The sequence below is a fragment of the Rhea americana genome, unplaced genomic scaffold (assembly GCF_003343005.1).
Source record: "Rhea americana isolate MKP2758 unplaced genomic scaffold, rheAme1 scaffold_69, whole genome shotgun sequence".
In the NCBI taxonomy this organism is placed as follows: domain Eukaryota; kingdom Metazoa; phylum Chordata; class Aves; order Rheiformes; family Rheidae; genus Rhea; species Rhea americana.
This window is the reverse complement of record NW_028186856.1, coordinates 3472759-3490271: the sequence shown is the minus strand read 5'-3', so window position 1 is coordinate 3490271 and position 17513 is coordinate 3472759. Positions and strand designations below refer to the sequence as shown.

Genomic DNA, 17513 nt, shown 5'->3' with positions numbered 1-17513 from the left:
ACCCTACCGTAGAAGCCATCAAACTCCCTTTCTTCATATCCTGTGAGGACATAGCCTACAGTGCCTACAACTGCTTCCTTTGGTTCTGCACCTCCTGCTCACATCAGCGTCAAACGCCTCATACGGAGGTTCTGCACAGCTTTTCTCCTGGTGTGTGTTGCCATCCTCCGTTCAGATCTTCCTGTCAGATGATTCTTCCTGCCTTAACATACCTTTCTGAGACAACATGTTTGGGCTCTCTCATCTCCTGCCCTGTAGCTCTGGTGCCTCCTCACTGAATGCAAGCAAATTCTCTCTCCTTTTTCTATGTTACTTTCAAAGCCACCATTTCTAGTCCTTCAAATTATGGCATCTCATGATAAATCAAAACAACAGAAATATAAAAAAAATACAAAAAATATAAACCTATAAATGAGCACGCTAAGTCAAACAAATGAGTTATTCTCATATTTCCTGGCCACTTTTCAGGGTTTTAAAGAGGCAAGTATTGGCATGATTATGCATGACACACCCCTCCACACTATTGATTTTAGGAGGTTCAGAAATGTGTAGTTGGTTCAAGTCTATTTGTATGGGTTTTAGGGTTAAATGTTCTCCTACCTTTTTCCCTTCTGACTATTTAAAAGGAAGGCCAGAAGCCAGAATCAAAGCAGAGTCTGACTATAGAGGAAGGACTCTTTAGTTTAATATTTCATTACATCTGAATTTCGGATGTTATGTAATTGAGGGGTGGATAAAGTTTACTAGTCAATACAGAAGAAGGCAAAACATTCAGTATTGTATCAGTGGAGGACAGAGAGCACATAACAATGCAAAACATGGCTTTTCCTGCTTTAGGCAATTACAGTATCTGGCCTCACTCGATTTTTATAACTAAGACTTATGTGTAGAATCAGTAAAATCTATCACAGTAACTGAACTTCTGAGGGACCTTAAAAACCAGAAGACATATTGAAAATATGCCATCTTTGCAATTGTCCCCTATTACAATTATAACTTGTCTATGTATCTTATGCACTATGATTCATCTTACCACATTGGCCTTAAGAACAGATTTTTCCGTTCAAGCATCTACAGTAATGTTGTACAATCTTTTTTGTCTTTCTTATAGTGATTGCATTTGTACACACAAATATTGACATTTTATTTGAATAATTTGAAAAGGTGGCTTTTCATCTTCATCGTTCTTTTATGCTTATAATTAGAGACATGCACTAGGTGTGTTTTACATGGTGTTATTCATAGTACTTGCAATGTATTTATGAATAAACCTTTACCTTATGACCTTTAGACTGAAGGCTACATTAGGTTTGTCCTAGTTAACATTAAAAAAGAACAGCAGTCAGATAAATCCGTTTCATTGCTAATAAACAATTTTACTAGCTTTTCAAGGCCAAAATGCTGACACATCACTGCAACGCTGTGTTTGTTCTTTTCCTCATTAAACAATGTACTTACCACTATTGCGAATTCTTTCTTCTAAAAGGTCAGTATGTCCTGTAGGAAGTTTCTTACTGAAGATCTCAGCTGAACGGAGGAACATAGCTTCTACTGCTGAGCCCTTCAGCAAAGCAATCTGATCTTCATGATCAAGGGTTTGGAAGCCTGGGGAGATGTTAGAAATAAGAACTGAAGCAGCAAAGAAATATCTCTCACTACTGTCTGTCCTGAAGTTTTACATGTAAGGTGCCATGCATGTTGATCTTAGCAGGGTTGATAACTGATGTGAAAATTTAAATCTTGATTCCACAAAATAAAGCAGCGTGAGAGCAGTTATCACCACAGCCAGTAAGAATTAGGTATGTTCTTGTGATACTTTAAGAGGAACACAACAAGAAAAAATCAGTGGCATAGCATAAATGTTAGTGGCGACTTTGTCTAGCTTGATGCCATTCCCTAACATCTTCTGCTATGTTTCCATCAGAGCTCTCTGCCCATACTCTGCCAACACAGGCATCCACTCAATGCTCTGTACTGATTCTGTGAGGAAGCACAGAAAAAGGTAATGCAGAGAATAAAACAAAAAGGTGATAATGCATACCAGATACACTCAAAACTAACATTTAAAAGGTTATTCAATTAAAAAACTCCTCTGTCCATCTTACTCAACATAAACTGAACAGCAGGACTTGGATCTTTTTCTGCAAAGCTTATCTTGGAGTGAGAAGGCCACATGTGTCTGTGTTGCACAATGGTGCATAACACAGGGGTTCTTGGTTATAAATTCCCTGGGAAACAGAGTTTGGGAAGAAACTTAGGCCAGGGGTCATTAGTCTCACTTAAAAGCAATGCCAGTTAGTTTTGGCTGCTGGGAGTAGATATCCACTTCATGTCAAACTAACCCAGGGAACTTTAGAGAGCCCTGTATGATCTGGTATTTCCTAATTTTAGATGCCCTAGGGTGAGAAGCATTGTGTCTGATTTCTGTACATGACAAGGATTCTTCTCTGTCACTGTTGGCAGCTGAGTTTGAAAATCAGGCTCCAGAAGCCAGGTAGTCAGCGTTTGTGGAGACTTGAGGACACCGGGCCTTTTCCTCAGCATGAGACCACTTGGATTTTGGAAATCTGGTAGGGTTTTTTTCCTGCGACCAGTTGGATTGCAGAAATCTGGTAGTTTTTTTTCCCCCTCCTTTTATCAAGCTAGTTTCAAGTATCTGGCTCATAGCTCACTGTCAGGTGTGTGTGTGCATGCATAATCCTGCTCTTGACCAGTGATTGCGTTCCACCAGAGCAGCACCTAGCAAATTAAATTCTTTCTTTTGTTGTGTTAAGGATCTGCGTTAACATCTTCGAGCTGATACTACTGTACCCCTTCACTTAATTTGTACTTCATTCATTTCCTGTGAGCCTTTATTCTAGGTAGCACAAAACATACAGTTACAAATGCAGTTACAACTGCAGTATTAGGCTTTGAAACAAGCTCATAACACAGAGAAAGGGTCAATATCATGGGATAGCTGGGAAAATAATGTTTTTCTACAGTTAATGCAGTGCAACTTTGTCTAAAAGAAAGGGTCTGAAGAGTCTCCTTGAGGGTGGCTTGGTCCATGCCCTCTGCCCACTCTTGGCTCCATGGCTCTGTGCAGAGAAAGGGCCTGGGGCCACAAGTCCCAGCTTTGAGAGCTGCTTAGCCGGAGACTGGCTTTGAAAGGCATGAACATACTCTCCAGGTTCTTCGTTTCTCCCAACTAGTTAAAAAGCATCTATAAACAATACTTCGAGACAGAGAAGATGGCGTAGGACTTGTCTTACAAAGAACCTGTACCATGCCCAGAGTTTGTTCTTGAAGAAAGATCCTCTTGGGTGTTAAAAAATCATCATCGTCGTCGTCGTCCTTATCATTATCATCATCTCAGGTTTTTAGTGTGTTTCCACATATGCACCACGCAACACCATGCAAAAAGCATAAATACTGCTGCCTCTAACCTGGCAGAGGTCTTGTTTAGGACTCACAGTTCAGTGGATGTCATGACTGAAAGGCTTTGTCTGGAAAGGCAGCAACAGGAGTAAAGCAGAGCCTGGCAAGTGCTGGTGTTAATTCTGAGGCAGACTATTTTACATTGCAGTGATACAAGAAAATAAAATCTTTCCAGAGACCTAACTCCTTCTCTGAACATTTTGTCTCTCAATAGATATAAAAGGTACCACATCTCAGAGTGGTAGAGCTTCAATTATTCAAAATAATCTTCTCAGAGCACTAAGCTCTTTCTCTTTAGACGGGATCTGAAGAATGCCTGTGTGTCAGAGGGTGAACTATTTTTATATGTTGCTTGTACACAAAAATCAACAGAAGGCAGCTAAGTTTGGCAATAACAAAATTTGCTCCACTATGCTGGATGTACCTGGTAATCTTTTAGTGAATTCCACAAGGACCTGAACATGACTGGTAGCCATTTCTGTTAAGATCAGAAAATTTCCTTCAGCACTGAATTCCTCATGTAACTGTTAATAAAAAACAAACAAAATCTGTTAATATTCATTGCCACTTCACATTTTAGAGCATGAAACATAAGAATTATTAGATTAAGTCAGACAAGAGGCCTATTTAACCCCGTAATTTGTCTCTGGTGGTTGCCAAAAACAGGTATTTTGCAAAAGATTGTAAGAAATAAAAGAAATAGACAGGGTCTTTTCCCCTGGAATATCCATCTCACCCTCACTAAGTCTGGCAATTCCTGAGTTCGAAGTATGCACACCATAATATTTAACCAATAGACTTGCTCTCTATGGCTTTGCCTACTTCCTTTTTAAGTCCAGTTATATTTTTGACCTCCTCAGCATCTTCTGGAAATAAATCTGCAAGTTAATTATGAGCCTCTCACAAAATCCTTCCTTTTATTTTTCAAAAATAACAACTTAGGAAATAATTTGGCAAAAAATATAATAAATATATCTTTTTAAAGACTGAACATGATAGTTTTGTAAAACAAAATCAAATCTATTTTAAGCATTTTTCTGGCTCTTTTTCCCATTTTCCAACCCTCTTCCATCTTACCATGAAAACTGGAAGCTTTTAAAGGGAAAAAGAAATTTCTAAAAGGTAGAAAGGGAACAGAAAGAAGGGAGAATGAAGCAAAAACTTAAACTTATAAAATGTTGGTATTTTCATTTCAAAAAATTGAAACATTTTCAAGGTTGCATGTTGATATTTTTGTAGAAAGGTAGCTTGGCTGGGAATAAAATCAAATCACTGCATATGCTGACAAGGTAGAAAGCCAAGCTCTACTCACCAAAAACTAGATTTGAGCATGAAAGTGTCTATTTCCAGAGATAAAGGCTTTTTCTTAGCATTTAAGTTTGATAAACAGAGACATGGTCTATCAATGATTGAATGAGAGAGATTCTGATTCCTTTGCAGCACGTATAAGCTGTGAGCTCTTTACCTATATTCTGTTCTAGTACTTACTACAACTACCTTTGCCGAGTATAAATATCTACTGCTGTGTAATCCTCAGCTTCTGCATCCACACCTCAGATATGATTTAGTTAACATACTTACTAATTTTTTTGATACCTCTTGTGGTATTTGTTGTTTACTGTAGGAATCCATGATGTAATCAAGAAGGTTTTGCTGTTCTGGGGTAAATTCTACTTTCTCCTATACTGGCAAAAAAAAAAGCCCATCATGAAATGCAGTTAAGTAGAAATGATCTAGCATCTCTTGCTTTAGGCAAAATATATACTTCTTTTTCTCACACTTGGAGGCCAAGCAGTCAAAAGGCTTGCTTATCACTGAAAGACTTCAGATTTCCGTAGAAATTTCTATAGAGAAGATGTGTAAGATGTTTCTAGCTGCATGAGGTGGTGTGGTTTATAATTAGAAATAAGGAAATGATTAGCAAATAATTAAGCTCACTCAAACTTTAATATCACACCTCACCATCCCATATGTATGTGACATATATCACAGAGATATTACTTTATGGATGCTTTACTCAATTTTGACTAAAAACCTTGGAAATACTTCTATATTCAATGTATTTCCTTAACCTGGGAGATGGAGTCTTAATTAATTCAGATAACACCAAAGAATACATAATTACGTATTAACTGTACTAGCCAAATTTAGCTCAGTTTGTACTGTGCAAACTATTACAAGAATTTTATTACCCTATATATTTTAGTTGTAGATGTAACTTGTTTCATGTCGTGGCCTTCATTATCTTCATTGACTGTCTGATCTGGAGGCTGCTTCACATTTTTCCGTAGCCTTTTTGACTTGCATTGTATTTCTGTTAATAAACCTGGAAGACATAATACAATAGGTAGTAATTGGATTTATATATGCTTTAGGCACTTAGTGTGCAACTGAGCAGGTACATAAACATGCCTATAAATGCCCTTTATACTAGCAAACCCGCTGACCTGTGCAGATCATTTCTTGAACGTGTCATTACGTTTAGATATGAGTCTGCTGAGACATACTAAGTATACACCAAGGAGTGGCGTGGCCAAACTGAGCAGACGGGTGGAGTGAACCAGCTGGTGCTGAGGACTCGGTGTCCACACAACATGCATGTCAGGGATGTCCAAGACCCGAACCAGAGCACAATTAGAAGGCTGTCATCAAAAATGTGCTCCTCATCTGACCTAAAGCACTAGCAGACATGCAGCCGTTCTTAGACAAAGGGCGGTGGATGCTTGCAATAATCTTAAGCAATATTAGTGGCTGCTAGTGCTGGTTCTGTGCATGGAAAGTCCCCTTAGAAGAGGGCTCCAGGGCTTTGGTCACTGCAGAGTCACTATATGGGTAGACCCACTGCTGCCATTTAGGCTCAGAAGTAACTCAGCCTGGCAGAAGTACCTGGAAAAATGTATTAATCTGAAACATTACCCAGTCAGGCTCAATATTTTGCATTTCAGCATATCAGAGGACTGATTTAAGCCCCGTTTACTGTTTGGCAGATTCTCCTTTGTTGTAAGGGAAAGTATTGCATTTTGGTATCTTTTTCTTCTAGGCTACATTTCAGCACCTTGAGCCAGGGAGCATCTTTATGTAGATGTCATTAAAAAAAAAAAAAGAAAGAAAAAAAGAAAAAAAAGAAAGAAAAGAAAGAAAGAAAAGAAAAAAAAGCAAATTGCTTGCGCTAACAAAAGAAAGGGACAATAGGTACCCAAAACAACCCACGGAAAATAGCCAGAAAGCACAGATGAAAAAGTAAACAGCTAAGAATTCATCTAAAAATAAACCCATCAGCACAAGACTTCTTCTTTTTTTTTTTTTTTTTTTAACTTCTTTCAAGTATCCTTCCCATTCTTTGCTTTTGAAAATGCAGAGCAGGAAAAGAGGCTCATTCAGTGAGTATATGATGATGGAGGAAGATACCATGAAAACAGTGAATTTCGTTGTGAATGTTTTTAATTTCCTGTTTAAGCACTATATAAAATAACCTACCTGAACCACTGAAAGAAGAGGAAATTTACATGATTAAAATAAGACCTGCAAATAATACCTTGAAAGGGGGAAAGGGGAACGATGGAGATAATAATTGGCATCGAGACATGTAATTTGTGCTGCTGCCCAGCATCATAGGTTTCTTTTTCTAAACGAGATTATTTGATGCATTCTTTGCTGGTGTTAATGGACTTGCACTGATTTCCACCAGCTTGGGATCTGGCCTACTATATTCTGAGGGAAAACATGGTTTACTTATTGCCTTAAGCAGTAAGACTCAGTTTTCTCATGCTTCCTCCTACTGTAGGAGTACCTTGACATCTTACTGTGACTCTGTTTAAGTTAACTGGGAAACTCATGTGAGAGACAGGATTTTACTTTTTACCTCAGAGATAGCTAGGTTTCAACAGCTATTAAAGGGGTATTAAATCCTAGGAAGAGTGGCAGGACCTGGGCCCTCCCTAGTTAGAAGTTTCACACAAGAAAGTTGCACTTTGTAAGAAAATCACATCAAACAACTGAAACTGCTGTTTAGTAATTTTGGCCTGTCTGTGGTTCATGTGTAAAGGGCAGGAGCAGGATTACTGAGTAGTCATGCCATAAATGTTTATAAGACCTTACCTCCTTCTTCAGAGAAAGAAAGAACCCACAGTGCTTGTACTTACAATCCTACAGAATGAGTAAGTGAAACAAAGTTCAAGGTAACTTTTTATTTCCTAGCCATTTTTTTTTCAAATAAAAGCTTCATGTTTTACCGTTCTGGATTGCCTTGAACTAAAAGCAATTACACAGCACACTCCTACTCAAAAACCATTAAATAGTTGCTTGCAAAACGTCCTCCTTGCAGCACCTTAGCGCATTCTTATATTTAAGTCATGAGCAACACGAGATGGCCAGGGTTTCCATTGCGGAGGGGGAGTCAAATGGCAGCGCCCCTTGCTGTCTTTTATTTCACATATGCCAATTTGTGAAAACGATCAGCCAGTTTAAAAGTTTCATGTGTCCCCAGTCAGTATTATTTACGCTGACCTATTTTTTTCAGCCATCATTTGTTTTCTGCTGTTGTGTGGCCCAGGCTATTTTGGACCTTCACAATTTTAAATCTGGGATCAGCACCATAGATCTGTATTTTCCTCTGACATTTAGTGACTTTTTAAGTGCTGTCATCACACTGGTGACATTTGTTTATATATTTACGTATTGCTTGAGAACATGTCATATCTCAGGATCTTTGTAGCCTGTCCAATTTGCAGAATGAAAGATTAATTACATTATACTGGCTTGCATTCCAAATATTGATGGAGCTTATTGTTTCTCACAAAACCAACAGTTAATATAGCATCTTCTGATCAGATTGAGGGATAGAAGTATATTAAAAATTCCAAGTAGATTAATTTCCTGTATGAACCTAAATTGGTTTGACATTCGTGTATGCTAAAATGATTGGGGCCATCAACAAGAAAATAATTTGTAGCCCTGTTCATGAAAGGCAGATGAGCCGATGTTTGTAGACTGTTTTCAGGAGTAAGCTTGCAAAAATAACGGATTTACCCAAAATGCAGTTTTGATCCTGTTAAAATTGCTCTCCAATATCACAGCTGTTGTAAGTTAACCAGCATGAAGCTCAATGAAGTAGATAAGCTGTCAGCCTTCATATAGTATTTTCTTTACTAGAAAACATTATTAAAGTTCATCAGCTTCATTTCTGGATACAGATCTACCTATGTGTCTATCATCAAGACAGGAAACTGCATAGCCATAAGAAAAGCTGATGAGACTATAAAAAAGGGCTAGCCATTCGCAGGCTGGGCCTGATTGCTGGGTGAGGTCTGGGAACATGCCTGGCAAGTCCACCAAAACTTCCTGCTGAAGGCAGTCCTCCTCTTTTCTGAAAAATAGCATTGTTTTAATGCTAAAATACGGAGCTGGCTAGCAAGGTTTTGATAGCGAGAGCCCCAGGAAGAGCAGGAAATGTTAGTTCCAGGAGTTTTCGTGCTCTGGCTTCCGTAACAGTGCAAACTCCTCATTTCTGGGGAGACTCCTGACAACTCGCTCCACCTGACTGCTTTTCCCTCCTGCGCAAGTAGACAGTCAGCTTGGGCAAGACAGTCCTTCCTTTACCAGTTGCTCAACTCTTAAACCTTTGTGTTCCTGACCACTGACCAAATCTTATTGCTAATACGTCATGTTTTCAATAGGTTTTGACACATCTCAATAAGTGCGTCTTGCACCGTCTTTAATGTGCCTTCCATTTGTCAGATGGCATCTTGGATAGCTTTATCACCTTCGGTATATGCACAGAATCACCACCTTACTAAACCCAGCCCAATTAGAAAAATAGCATATTTGATGTGCTCTCTGCACATGCAGATTACACGATGGAAATACCTGCATACGTACATTCAGCCAACATGCCCATTTGCTTGCACTTCCTTAGGCGGCACTCCTGGCATTTTCTCCTCATGTACATGTCCATCTCGCAGTTGCCTCCATTTTTACACTTGTATACCGCATTTTTTGTGATGCTCCTTCTGAAGAACCCTGCACGACACAGCAATGACATAGATAAAAGAACGCACTCAAAGCAGCAAAGTAATCAAATTGAAGATCATCTCCATCTCCACTGGGTTTTCTGAATGACGCCTGTTCTGCAGTACTGTGAGTTTCTTTCAGTGCCTGGATGGCTATACTCTTGCTATTTGAATTGAGATTCGTATCCAAGTGATATAATKTGATGATACTCATGATACTGAGCATGGTAAATCATGAGCTTATTTATTAGACATGAGCTCAAAATAAGGTCCTGGGGCTGTGGGAAAATTCAGACCTAAATCTGGAACCTACCAGGAGCAGTTTGAGCACCAGCACTACAACTATTGAGGTAATTCCATACAAATAGTCAGTGAGTGTGTGTGTGTGGGGGGAAGCCGATTATGTCTCTTGAGGTACAGGCTAATCAGTGCAAGTGCAGAAGAAGAGTTAATTATAGTTACCGTTCCCTCAGCTCCTGAGAGCTGCCAAAGCTCCAAGTGCTGCCCACCCCCAGCTTTAATAAAGAAGCTGTAATGTATCTGCCTGTTGTACGTGGCCTCCTCCCCGATTAAAAGATATCCCAGTCTCTTTCACTAAACATTGTCCATCTCATGAGTGAGACACGGTAGTTAAGCAGTCCCTCAACTTCAACTACACAAGAAGTTCTGCTGATATTGTCCCAGGATTTGCTCCAAAATTGCTCAGTGGTAACTACAAACAGCAACTGATCCAAGGAATCTACAGGACCTTTCCTCCATCTGTAAAAATCTCCTATTTGGCCACAGCCTAACACACCTCAGAGGGCAACAGTAGGCAAAATGAACACTCAAGATATGAAATTTATACTATAAAAGAATCATCACGAAACGACAGAGGCTTTGCTGCCAGTCATGACCTGAAAGTTTCCTGAGTTTTTAGTGTTACCCAGTGTGCCATCACAGTGTCCTTTGCAGGGCAGAGACTATTTTGCACACGCTGCAGAGGGCATTTTTTCCTATGGCTCTTCTGTGGGAAGGATCCTTAATTTGCTTCYCCATCTGAGGGCAGGTTTTTAAAATAGACTCCAGGGACCTTCTGCTGGCGCRTCACTGATTTATAGTGCAATTCAAACTGGAGCTCCGTGTAAATTTACATTAATCAGAGCTATTCACAAAGCTTTTCRTTACCACTAGCTGTTACAATAAAATCACTATAGTCTTCCAGCTGGTAACTGCAATGGCTAAGGGAGGCACCAAATAAGATCCAGGCTCCCATAGTCAATGAYAGGGCAAATTCAGAGGTGAATCTGWATTTTTGCCCATTGTAAGGTTTGAMTATGTATTTTCAAAWTGTGCTGAGCTAAGATATTATCTTGCTGAATGTGGGGGAGATAACAGATGATGTGATAATTTTGCAATTGTCAGATGACAACTTCTCAACTCCTGCACACATTTTTTTTTAATTGCATAATCTCTTCCAAGCACCAAGCACCAGTGTGTAGCTACAGCAAAATAATTTCACTCTTTGGTCATAAAAAATCTGGCATTTCCCTGAATTTACTTCAATTCCTGCTTGAAATTTCATCCACGCTGCCTGTTTTAATGGCTTCTTTTCCCATAAATATACTTGACTGACATCAGTCTCTTTTGAAATGCAGATTACTTAGAACCTTCAGTCAGCCCTCGGCATTATTTTTATTCATCATTCACCTAGAGTTTAATACACTCCACAGTACCATTTACTGATCAAGGACAGGAGAGAAAGGCCCAGATTTAAGCTGTGTGTTCTTAGTGCCAGTTAAAGACAACTGCATCTGCTTTACATCATTCATGAATTTTATTTGTCAAATTTAAATCCGATAATTCATGCCAAATATTAATTAATGGCAAATGTTAAAAAGCTCTGCACAAATATTTACGACATTCTAAGTCAGATTTTTGACATTGTCACTAGCCTTTCCCACGTGTGTATTTGCTTCTTTATGGAGGAACAAAGGGAAAGAGCTTTAATAAATGAACTTCTAAAAAAATATATAAGGATGCAAAAGCAGGATGAAAATAGGGATGCATAAAGACAGGAGCCAATAGAACTCAAGCAGTCAAATAGTCTATCTTGAAATAGTGGTTTAAAAAAATCAAATGATGTCATTTTTGGCAAAAAGTAACGTTTTTAACACTACTCTCACTTCAGTTTTACCATGAAGTGATTCTTAGGACAGACCGTTCCATGTTTAATTTCGATTTTTTTGGTATGAATCAAATTCTTATATATTTTCCCTAATAATAATTCCAAAGTGAACTCAAACTACCTGAAATGTTTTATATGTAGTCTTCCATACCAGGAGGTGTTTTCACAGAAATTCAGACACAAATTAGAGATGGTATTTGTTTGAATGGTGAAGGGGCAGCCTCAAAGGCTGACAGTATTTTTGGCACAGTATAACTTTTATCTGTCCTCAACAAATTAAAAAAGCCCACTTTGGCTAGAAATGCTGAATTCACATTTTTGTCTTAGCTAGTCATAAATATGATTAATTTTGGCAAGAGCTGCTCCTGTATTACTGATGCTGATTTTTCTTACAGAAATTACAAATGTTGAAGGAAAGCAGCTATTAAAAATGTAGACAAAAGCTTTGCAAATATCTGCCATCCTGATGCCCAACCACATTGGATTTCTCAGTTTAACTTTTTGAAATCCCCAGCTGGTAACAAAACGCCTGCTCCCCTCTGTCAGAATACCAAGAAGTGCTACAGAACCGCTTCCCCCCGCGCTCACGGCTGGGGGTTGGTGTGAGAAGATGAAAGTGGATGCCCCTCTTCACGGGCAGTCTTCTCAGTCTGGCACGAGAGGCATGAAACACTACCAGGAATGGCTTGAAGACTGCAAAAACTCAAATCGCCCCTCTGTGCGGGGGGTAGTTTGTAACCAACGTTCCTCTCAGCTGAACTTATTCTGTGGCTTTACGGAATAAGTGTGATACTATATGAGTTCAAAGTAGTTCTGCAATGTCTCAAAAAGTATTCCTACAAAGACTAAGGCTATACCAAAAAATCTTTGATGTCTATCTGCAAAGATGGTCTCAAAAATGACAACAGCAGCAGATTTTAAAGCATAATATAATGTCSCCTATACTACAACAGTTCCAGTGAGCTGCCTCACCCATTACGGACTACTACTGTGATGCTGTTATTGCATTTTCTAATGTGAAGTAAAAGAGATGACGTACATCTCATGGACACTCTTTTTTTTTTTTTTTCAAGGTACCACAAGCAAATGTTTCTAGAGAGCAAATGTCCTTCTTAATCTGCTTTTGCTTAATATGTAAATTATTAATGAAATATTTCATACTTATTTGTTGATGAATGATAATGTCTTTAAGAAATATTGTTGTATACATGTACTCCTGACATATCTTTAGATCACTATTCTCATGAAGGTCAATAAAYAAGATCTTAGTATTATTCCTTCTGCCCAAGAACAAGAGGACTAGAGAGCATTATTCAAGAAAGAAATGGGGAAAAAAAAGCGAAGTATTCACCACGGAGGATTGAATCCCATAAAAACATGTGCAAACTGCTTCCCTTTGAATCAGAGTGTTCACTGCATCAACAGAGCAGGGGCGCTGCAGGGTAGGCGTCAGTCCTGCAGAAAGGGATGTGTATATTGTTATGGACACATTTTGAGCATGAATTAAAGTCCTGTTGCTGAAAAGAAATGCTGATCTTACGCTTGAACATGAGACATGTGAGGTAGTCCTTTTACTGCACTGATAAGAGCACAGCTGAGGTACTGAGTCTAACTTTGGGTATCATGCTTTGAGTAACATGTACCAATAGGAAAAACTCCCCAGATACACAAAAATGATCATAGGTCTAAAAGCAAAATATCTTCTTCACCTCATCATACAGAATTACTGTTCTCAGCACATCTTTTTACTGAATCAGCTGTGTAGAAATAGAATGCATTATCTTTAAATAATTCAACTTTTACTGCTTGATCAAGGGTACTGTTCTTTGCAATTGATGTTGCAGTCATAAAACAGAGTGAAAACAAAAATTATCCCAATAAAAGCACTAAAATAGTGGTTATATAGATGATTCAAGCTGAATCAGGAGAGAAATGAACACATATTTGCTTACACCACTGGCTTTAGTCTGAGTATTCACCTGACATTTGTAACCTGCCTCCTTCTAAAAATATATTTTTTAACAATTCCATAGCTTGTAATTGTAAGATCTTTGAAAGATCATTGAAAAAAATTCTTTAAGTCTTTAATAATGAATTCAATACACAGTAGGGTTAGTTTTCTAAAAAAGTAAACATACCATTACCTGGAATCTTCACATTAAAGTTCGAATTATTATGACAGCATTAATATGAGTTAGTACTATTTTTTGGACTTGAGACTATTCACACAGGCATCAGAGTAAAGCCATTCTCTTATTCCTTGGAATTATTGAGATAAACTATATGATTCTTGACTGTATTCATGTTTGGAGTGGTTGATTGTTGAAGTCTGATGTGCCCTCACAAATGGATGCACAATAAGCATAACCTAGAATTAAATCAAATTTCACTGTCAGTGAAGGTAAGCTCCACACACATGAGGAGCAGCACTGTATTGCAGTGCTTCACACGTCCATGCTTTAGACTTGACCCATAGACCAGAAATGATAATGAAATATTTATTTGCAGAACAGAATGAAATACAATGGCATTATTTTTCTTCTATAGTGTGTCTCAGCCCTGCCACAGAGGAACTATCTTTAGAAATAATAATTATTCCATTGGCATATCCTTTTTGTCCTTTGCTAAAATATCTGGCAATAATGATGTTACCAATAATTACAAAGATTTTCTATATCCCATTTATCCCAGCACCAGTTTGTGGATATCATCTCTCTAAGATGATGTTTACTATATCATAGAGATATGGTGTGTCTCCTACAAAAGCTCCCTCTCTAGGAATAGAGGCTATCTCTATGAATAAGTCTAGAATTAAAAAGGTCATTTTGTTTCCCAAGTGCAAAGACAAATACCATATACTTTGGGAGGTGAGGGGAAAGAGGTTCTCTGGGAATAGTTTGCAGATGGGATCTGACAGCTTTCATGTCCTTTTCACTAACCTCCTCTGCAGGGGATTGGACTAGGTACCTAGCTGATAACCAGGGCAGCCTGGCATTGCAGTCTCAGGCTCTACCAGGGGCTTGATTCCTTCCACAGACACAGATCTGGATGAGCATCCTCCAAGACAGCACAACCATGCTGCCAGGCACCAGACATAACCCCACCATGGAATCTGTTCTTCAACTTATCAAGAGTTAATCGTGACTCAAGAGCCAYAGGTTGGCCAGCCTTGCTCTATTCACAGGAAAATGATGGAAGAAGCTACCAGTCTGTCCTGGGGAGAATAATATAAAATAGATGCCAATTAAAATCTCTGCAGTGCTTAAAGACTTGGATAAAATTACCAAGAAAGAAAAAAAATAACTTTCAGAAATCACTGCGCTTATTAGCTGAATTGTATTCTGTAATTGCTTTCATCCTACCTTTGCATCCTTCACAAGTGAGAGCGTTGTAGTGGTACCCAGAGGCCTTGTCACCACAGACCACACAGAGTTCTTCTCCTTTCACTCGTCCTGTGGAGTGACCCAGTCTGGGTTTTTTGGCTGCAGGGATATCCATGATCTCTGTCTCCCTTGTGAAAAAAGTCTCTGAGGGTATTCTCCTGAGCTCGTACATCCCAGGGGAATACCATTCCTCATGCTGTGCAGGGTAGAAGCCTAGGGGGTTGGAGTAATAAGGTGGTGAAGAAATCTGAGGCTGAACTTGGGGAAATGGCACACTGTTGTACTGTGTGTAAGGTGACACATCTGCCTCTTGCACTGGAGAATTCATTGGCTCTGAAAGGACACCTGAAAAATAATAATGCAAAAACAATTTCTATCACAATTATGAAACCACAGTTAAGAGAACAGCTGCTACTTCCAAAAACATCCATCTCAAATACAGTGAGGCTTAATCATAGAGACTGCATTATGTGAGCTCAGATTTGCTGCGGTCTTGGTCCTACACACAATAAATAGCAAGTCTTGAAAGATACCATGCAGCTAGTATTATAAATGTTCAGTTGACAAGAAAGAGTAGTTCACACCACATTAGCAGTTAGGTCGCACAGCAGAATAAAAAGAATCCAAATAAAAGCCAAGAATCCTATGGATTGATGAAAATTAGATCCAGACCATGAAGGACCAAAGCAGATATTTATAATCTAACTGGTGAAATGGAGACCCTCTCTCCAGCCTGCTTCTAAGCCAACAGCAAACTTGGCAGCAGTGAGTGAGATGCAACATGGAACTGTTGCAGTCCTGTCCTGGAAAAGTAACACGGAAAGCTGAAGTCAGTGTCTGGAGGCTACCTTGGCAGTAGGAGGCTACCTATAGCTGGATCCAGTTCTGTTTGTGATGTTTAAAATACAGACAACTTAAATCTCATTTTTGGTACATCAGAACAACATGCATCAGTCCTTGGATGATGTAAATTTAAATCAAGCCCACAAGAGTAACTGAAAAGTTATTTGCAAACGATTTCAAGTTTTCTGTTGGAGAAAACCACATCTTGCTATTTCCTGCAAACAATGACCCAATTCCTTATTTAGAACCAAGAAGAGAGTCTGAGAAAAATAGTGCGTGTTTCCTGGAAGATGTAGAGTTTCACTCTTGTTGCAGTCTACAGTAGAACTTATGAGGAAATTGTAAATAAACTTTCTTTGGTGATCATTTCTCAACAGTGCTCCAAAAGTTCTCCAAAAAACATTTTTACTGACATGAAATCAGTTCCCTGGGAAGTCTCCTTCACTTCTGAGGAATCAGAAACAGTGAAGAAATGCTAATGGTAAAGGAGTGGGAACATCTGCAATGACAGCAGAGTCTGTCTTGGAGGAGTCTTCCCCCTCCTTTGTCTCACTTCAGGTAGTGCCAGAACCAAACCTTTGCATTTCAGCTACATTTCCACTTTCAAGGTCTCACACTCTTGCTGTGCAGCCTTCTGCCCTTTCCACTTTACCATGCTGCAGAAGGGATGCAAGTGCTGTGGAGCTGCCCAAATAATACATTGTCTGCTGCACATCTTTGTAGATAGTAAACAGCTCAAGAATAAGGAGCAAAACATAAAGCTGGAAGCCTGGCACACAAGAACAAATGAGAGTAATGGTGACATTTATTTTTACTGATTACAATTACTTTAGTTACAGCTGCATTTAGTCACTGCACAAGAAGTCAAAGCCCCAGATACTACRGTAGTGCCTAGCAGAAGATCCACTGCAGTATGTTTAGAAAATCCTCATGATCAGTAATTCTATTTTGCTTCTGGAAGAAACCAAAAAAGCCTAAGTCTTACCGTAAAAAGTTAAATATGAAAAAAAACCTACACCCCCTTCTTTCCTCTTGCTTATCTTTTACCCACATAAAGTCCCAACTCAGAGTAATGGAAGAAGGAAAAGGAGAACAGAAAGGGTGGGGAGAGAGTAAGAGAGCAAGATCTGCAGCCTGGTCTAAAAAACCTGGTCTAAGCAGCATTTCCCAGTTGACTGTATAATTAAGGCCCGTCAATGAGGACTCTGTTCCAACAAACCTGAAAGCATCCTACACTGGAAGAGGCTGTCCTGTGTGACATTTTAACTCCACACTGATTTTTTCAATTCTGCATTGCAAAGTATGTATGAGTCTAGAACAAACAGCTTCCAATCGTACAGAAGAACTAATTTTATCTCGCCAACTGGAATGCACATATAGTTTTATCGAGATATTAATAAAGGTCTCAGATGTACTGGTCTCATGCTGCAGTAAAACAGGAATCACGAGTTGCGGTAGTGTAAATCAGTGAAAGTAAAAYCAGAAGCAAGATAATTGGAATACACCAATACTTGTGTAGTTTTAGTAGGGTTTTTTTTTTAATTTTTCCTTTTAGAATTTTTAAAATAAGACTACTGAAATGCACACAAATGTGATATTACTTATAACTGTAGATATTTTAAGTTATGTTTTGCAACATATTTTTCTACAAAAATCTGAAAGTTTACCAATATTATGAGTGAAAATTTTACA

The 17513-nt window shown here is 38.8% G+C and overlaps 1 protein-coding gene across 2 annotated transcripts in view; it reads right to left on the bottom strand.

Moving 5' to 3' along the window:
• The window catches only part of NR1H4 (nuclear receptor subfamily 1 group H member 4), a 32920-nt gene that overhangs the window by 9780 nt on the left and 5627 nt on the right, over positions 1 to 17513 (bottom strand). The window contains exons 2-7 of one of the 2 annotated variants that reach the window (XM_085321257.1): positions 14958 to 15323; positions 9286 to 9438; positions 5613 to 5746; positions 5002 to 5100; positions 3845 to 3944; positions 1459 to 1605 (exon numbers count right to left, since the gene is read on the bottom strand). In XM_085321257.1, the coding sequence (XP_085177383.1) occupies positions 1459 to 1605; positions 3845 to 3944; positions 5002 to 5100; positions 5613 to 5746; positions 9286 to 9438; positions 14958 to 15323 (999 nt within the window). The remainder of the gene's footprint in view (positions 1 to 1458; positions 1606 to 3844; positions 3945 to 5001; positions 5101 to 5612; positions 5747 to 9285; positions 9439 to 14957; positions 15324 to 17513) is intronic. The other variant, XM_085321258.1, reaches the window with a different exon arrangement.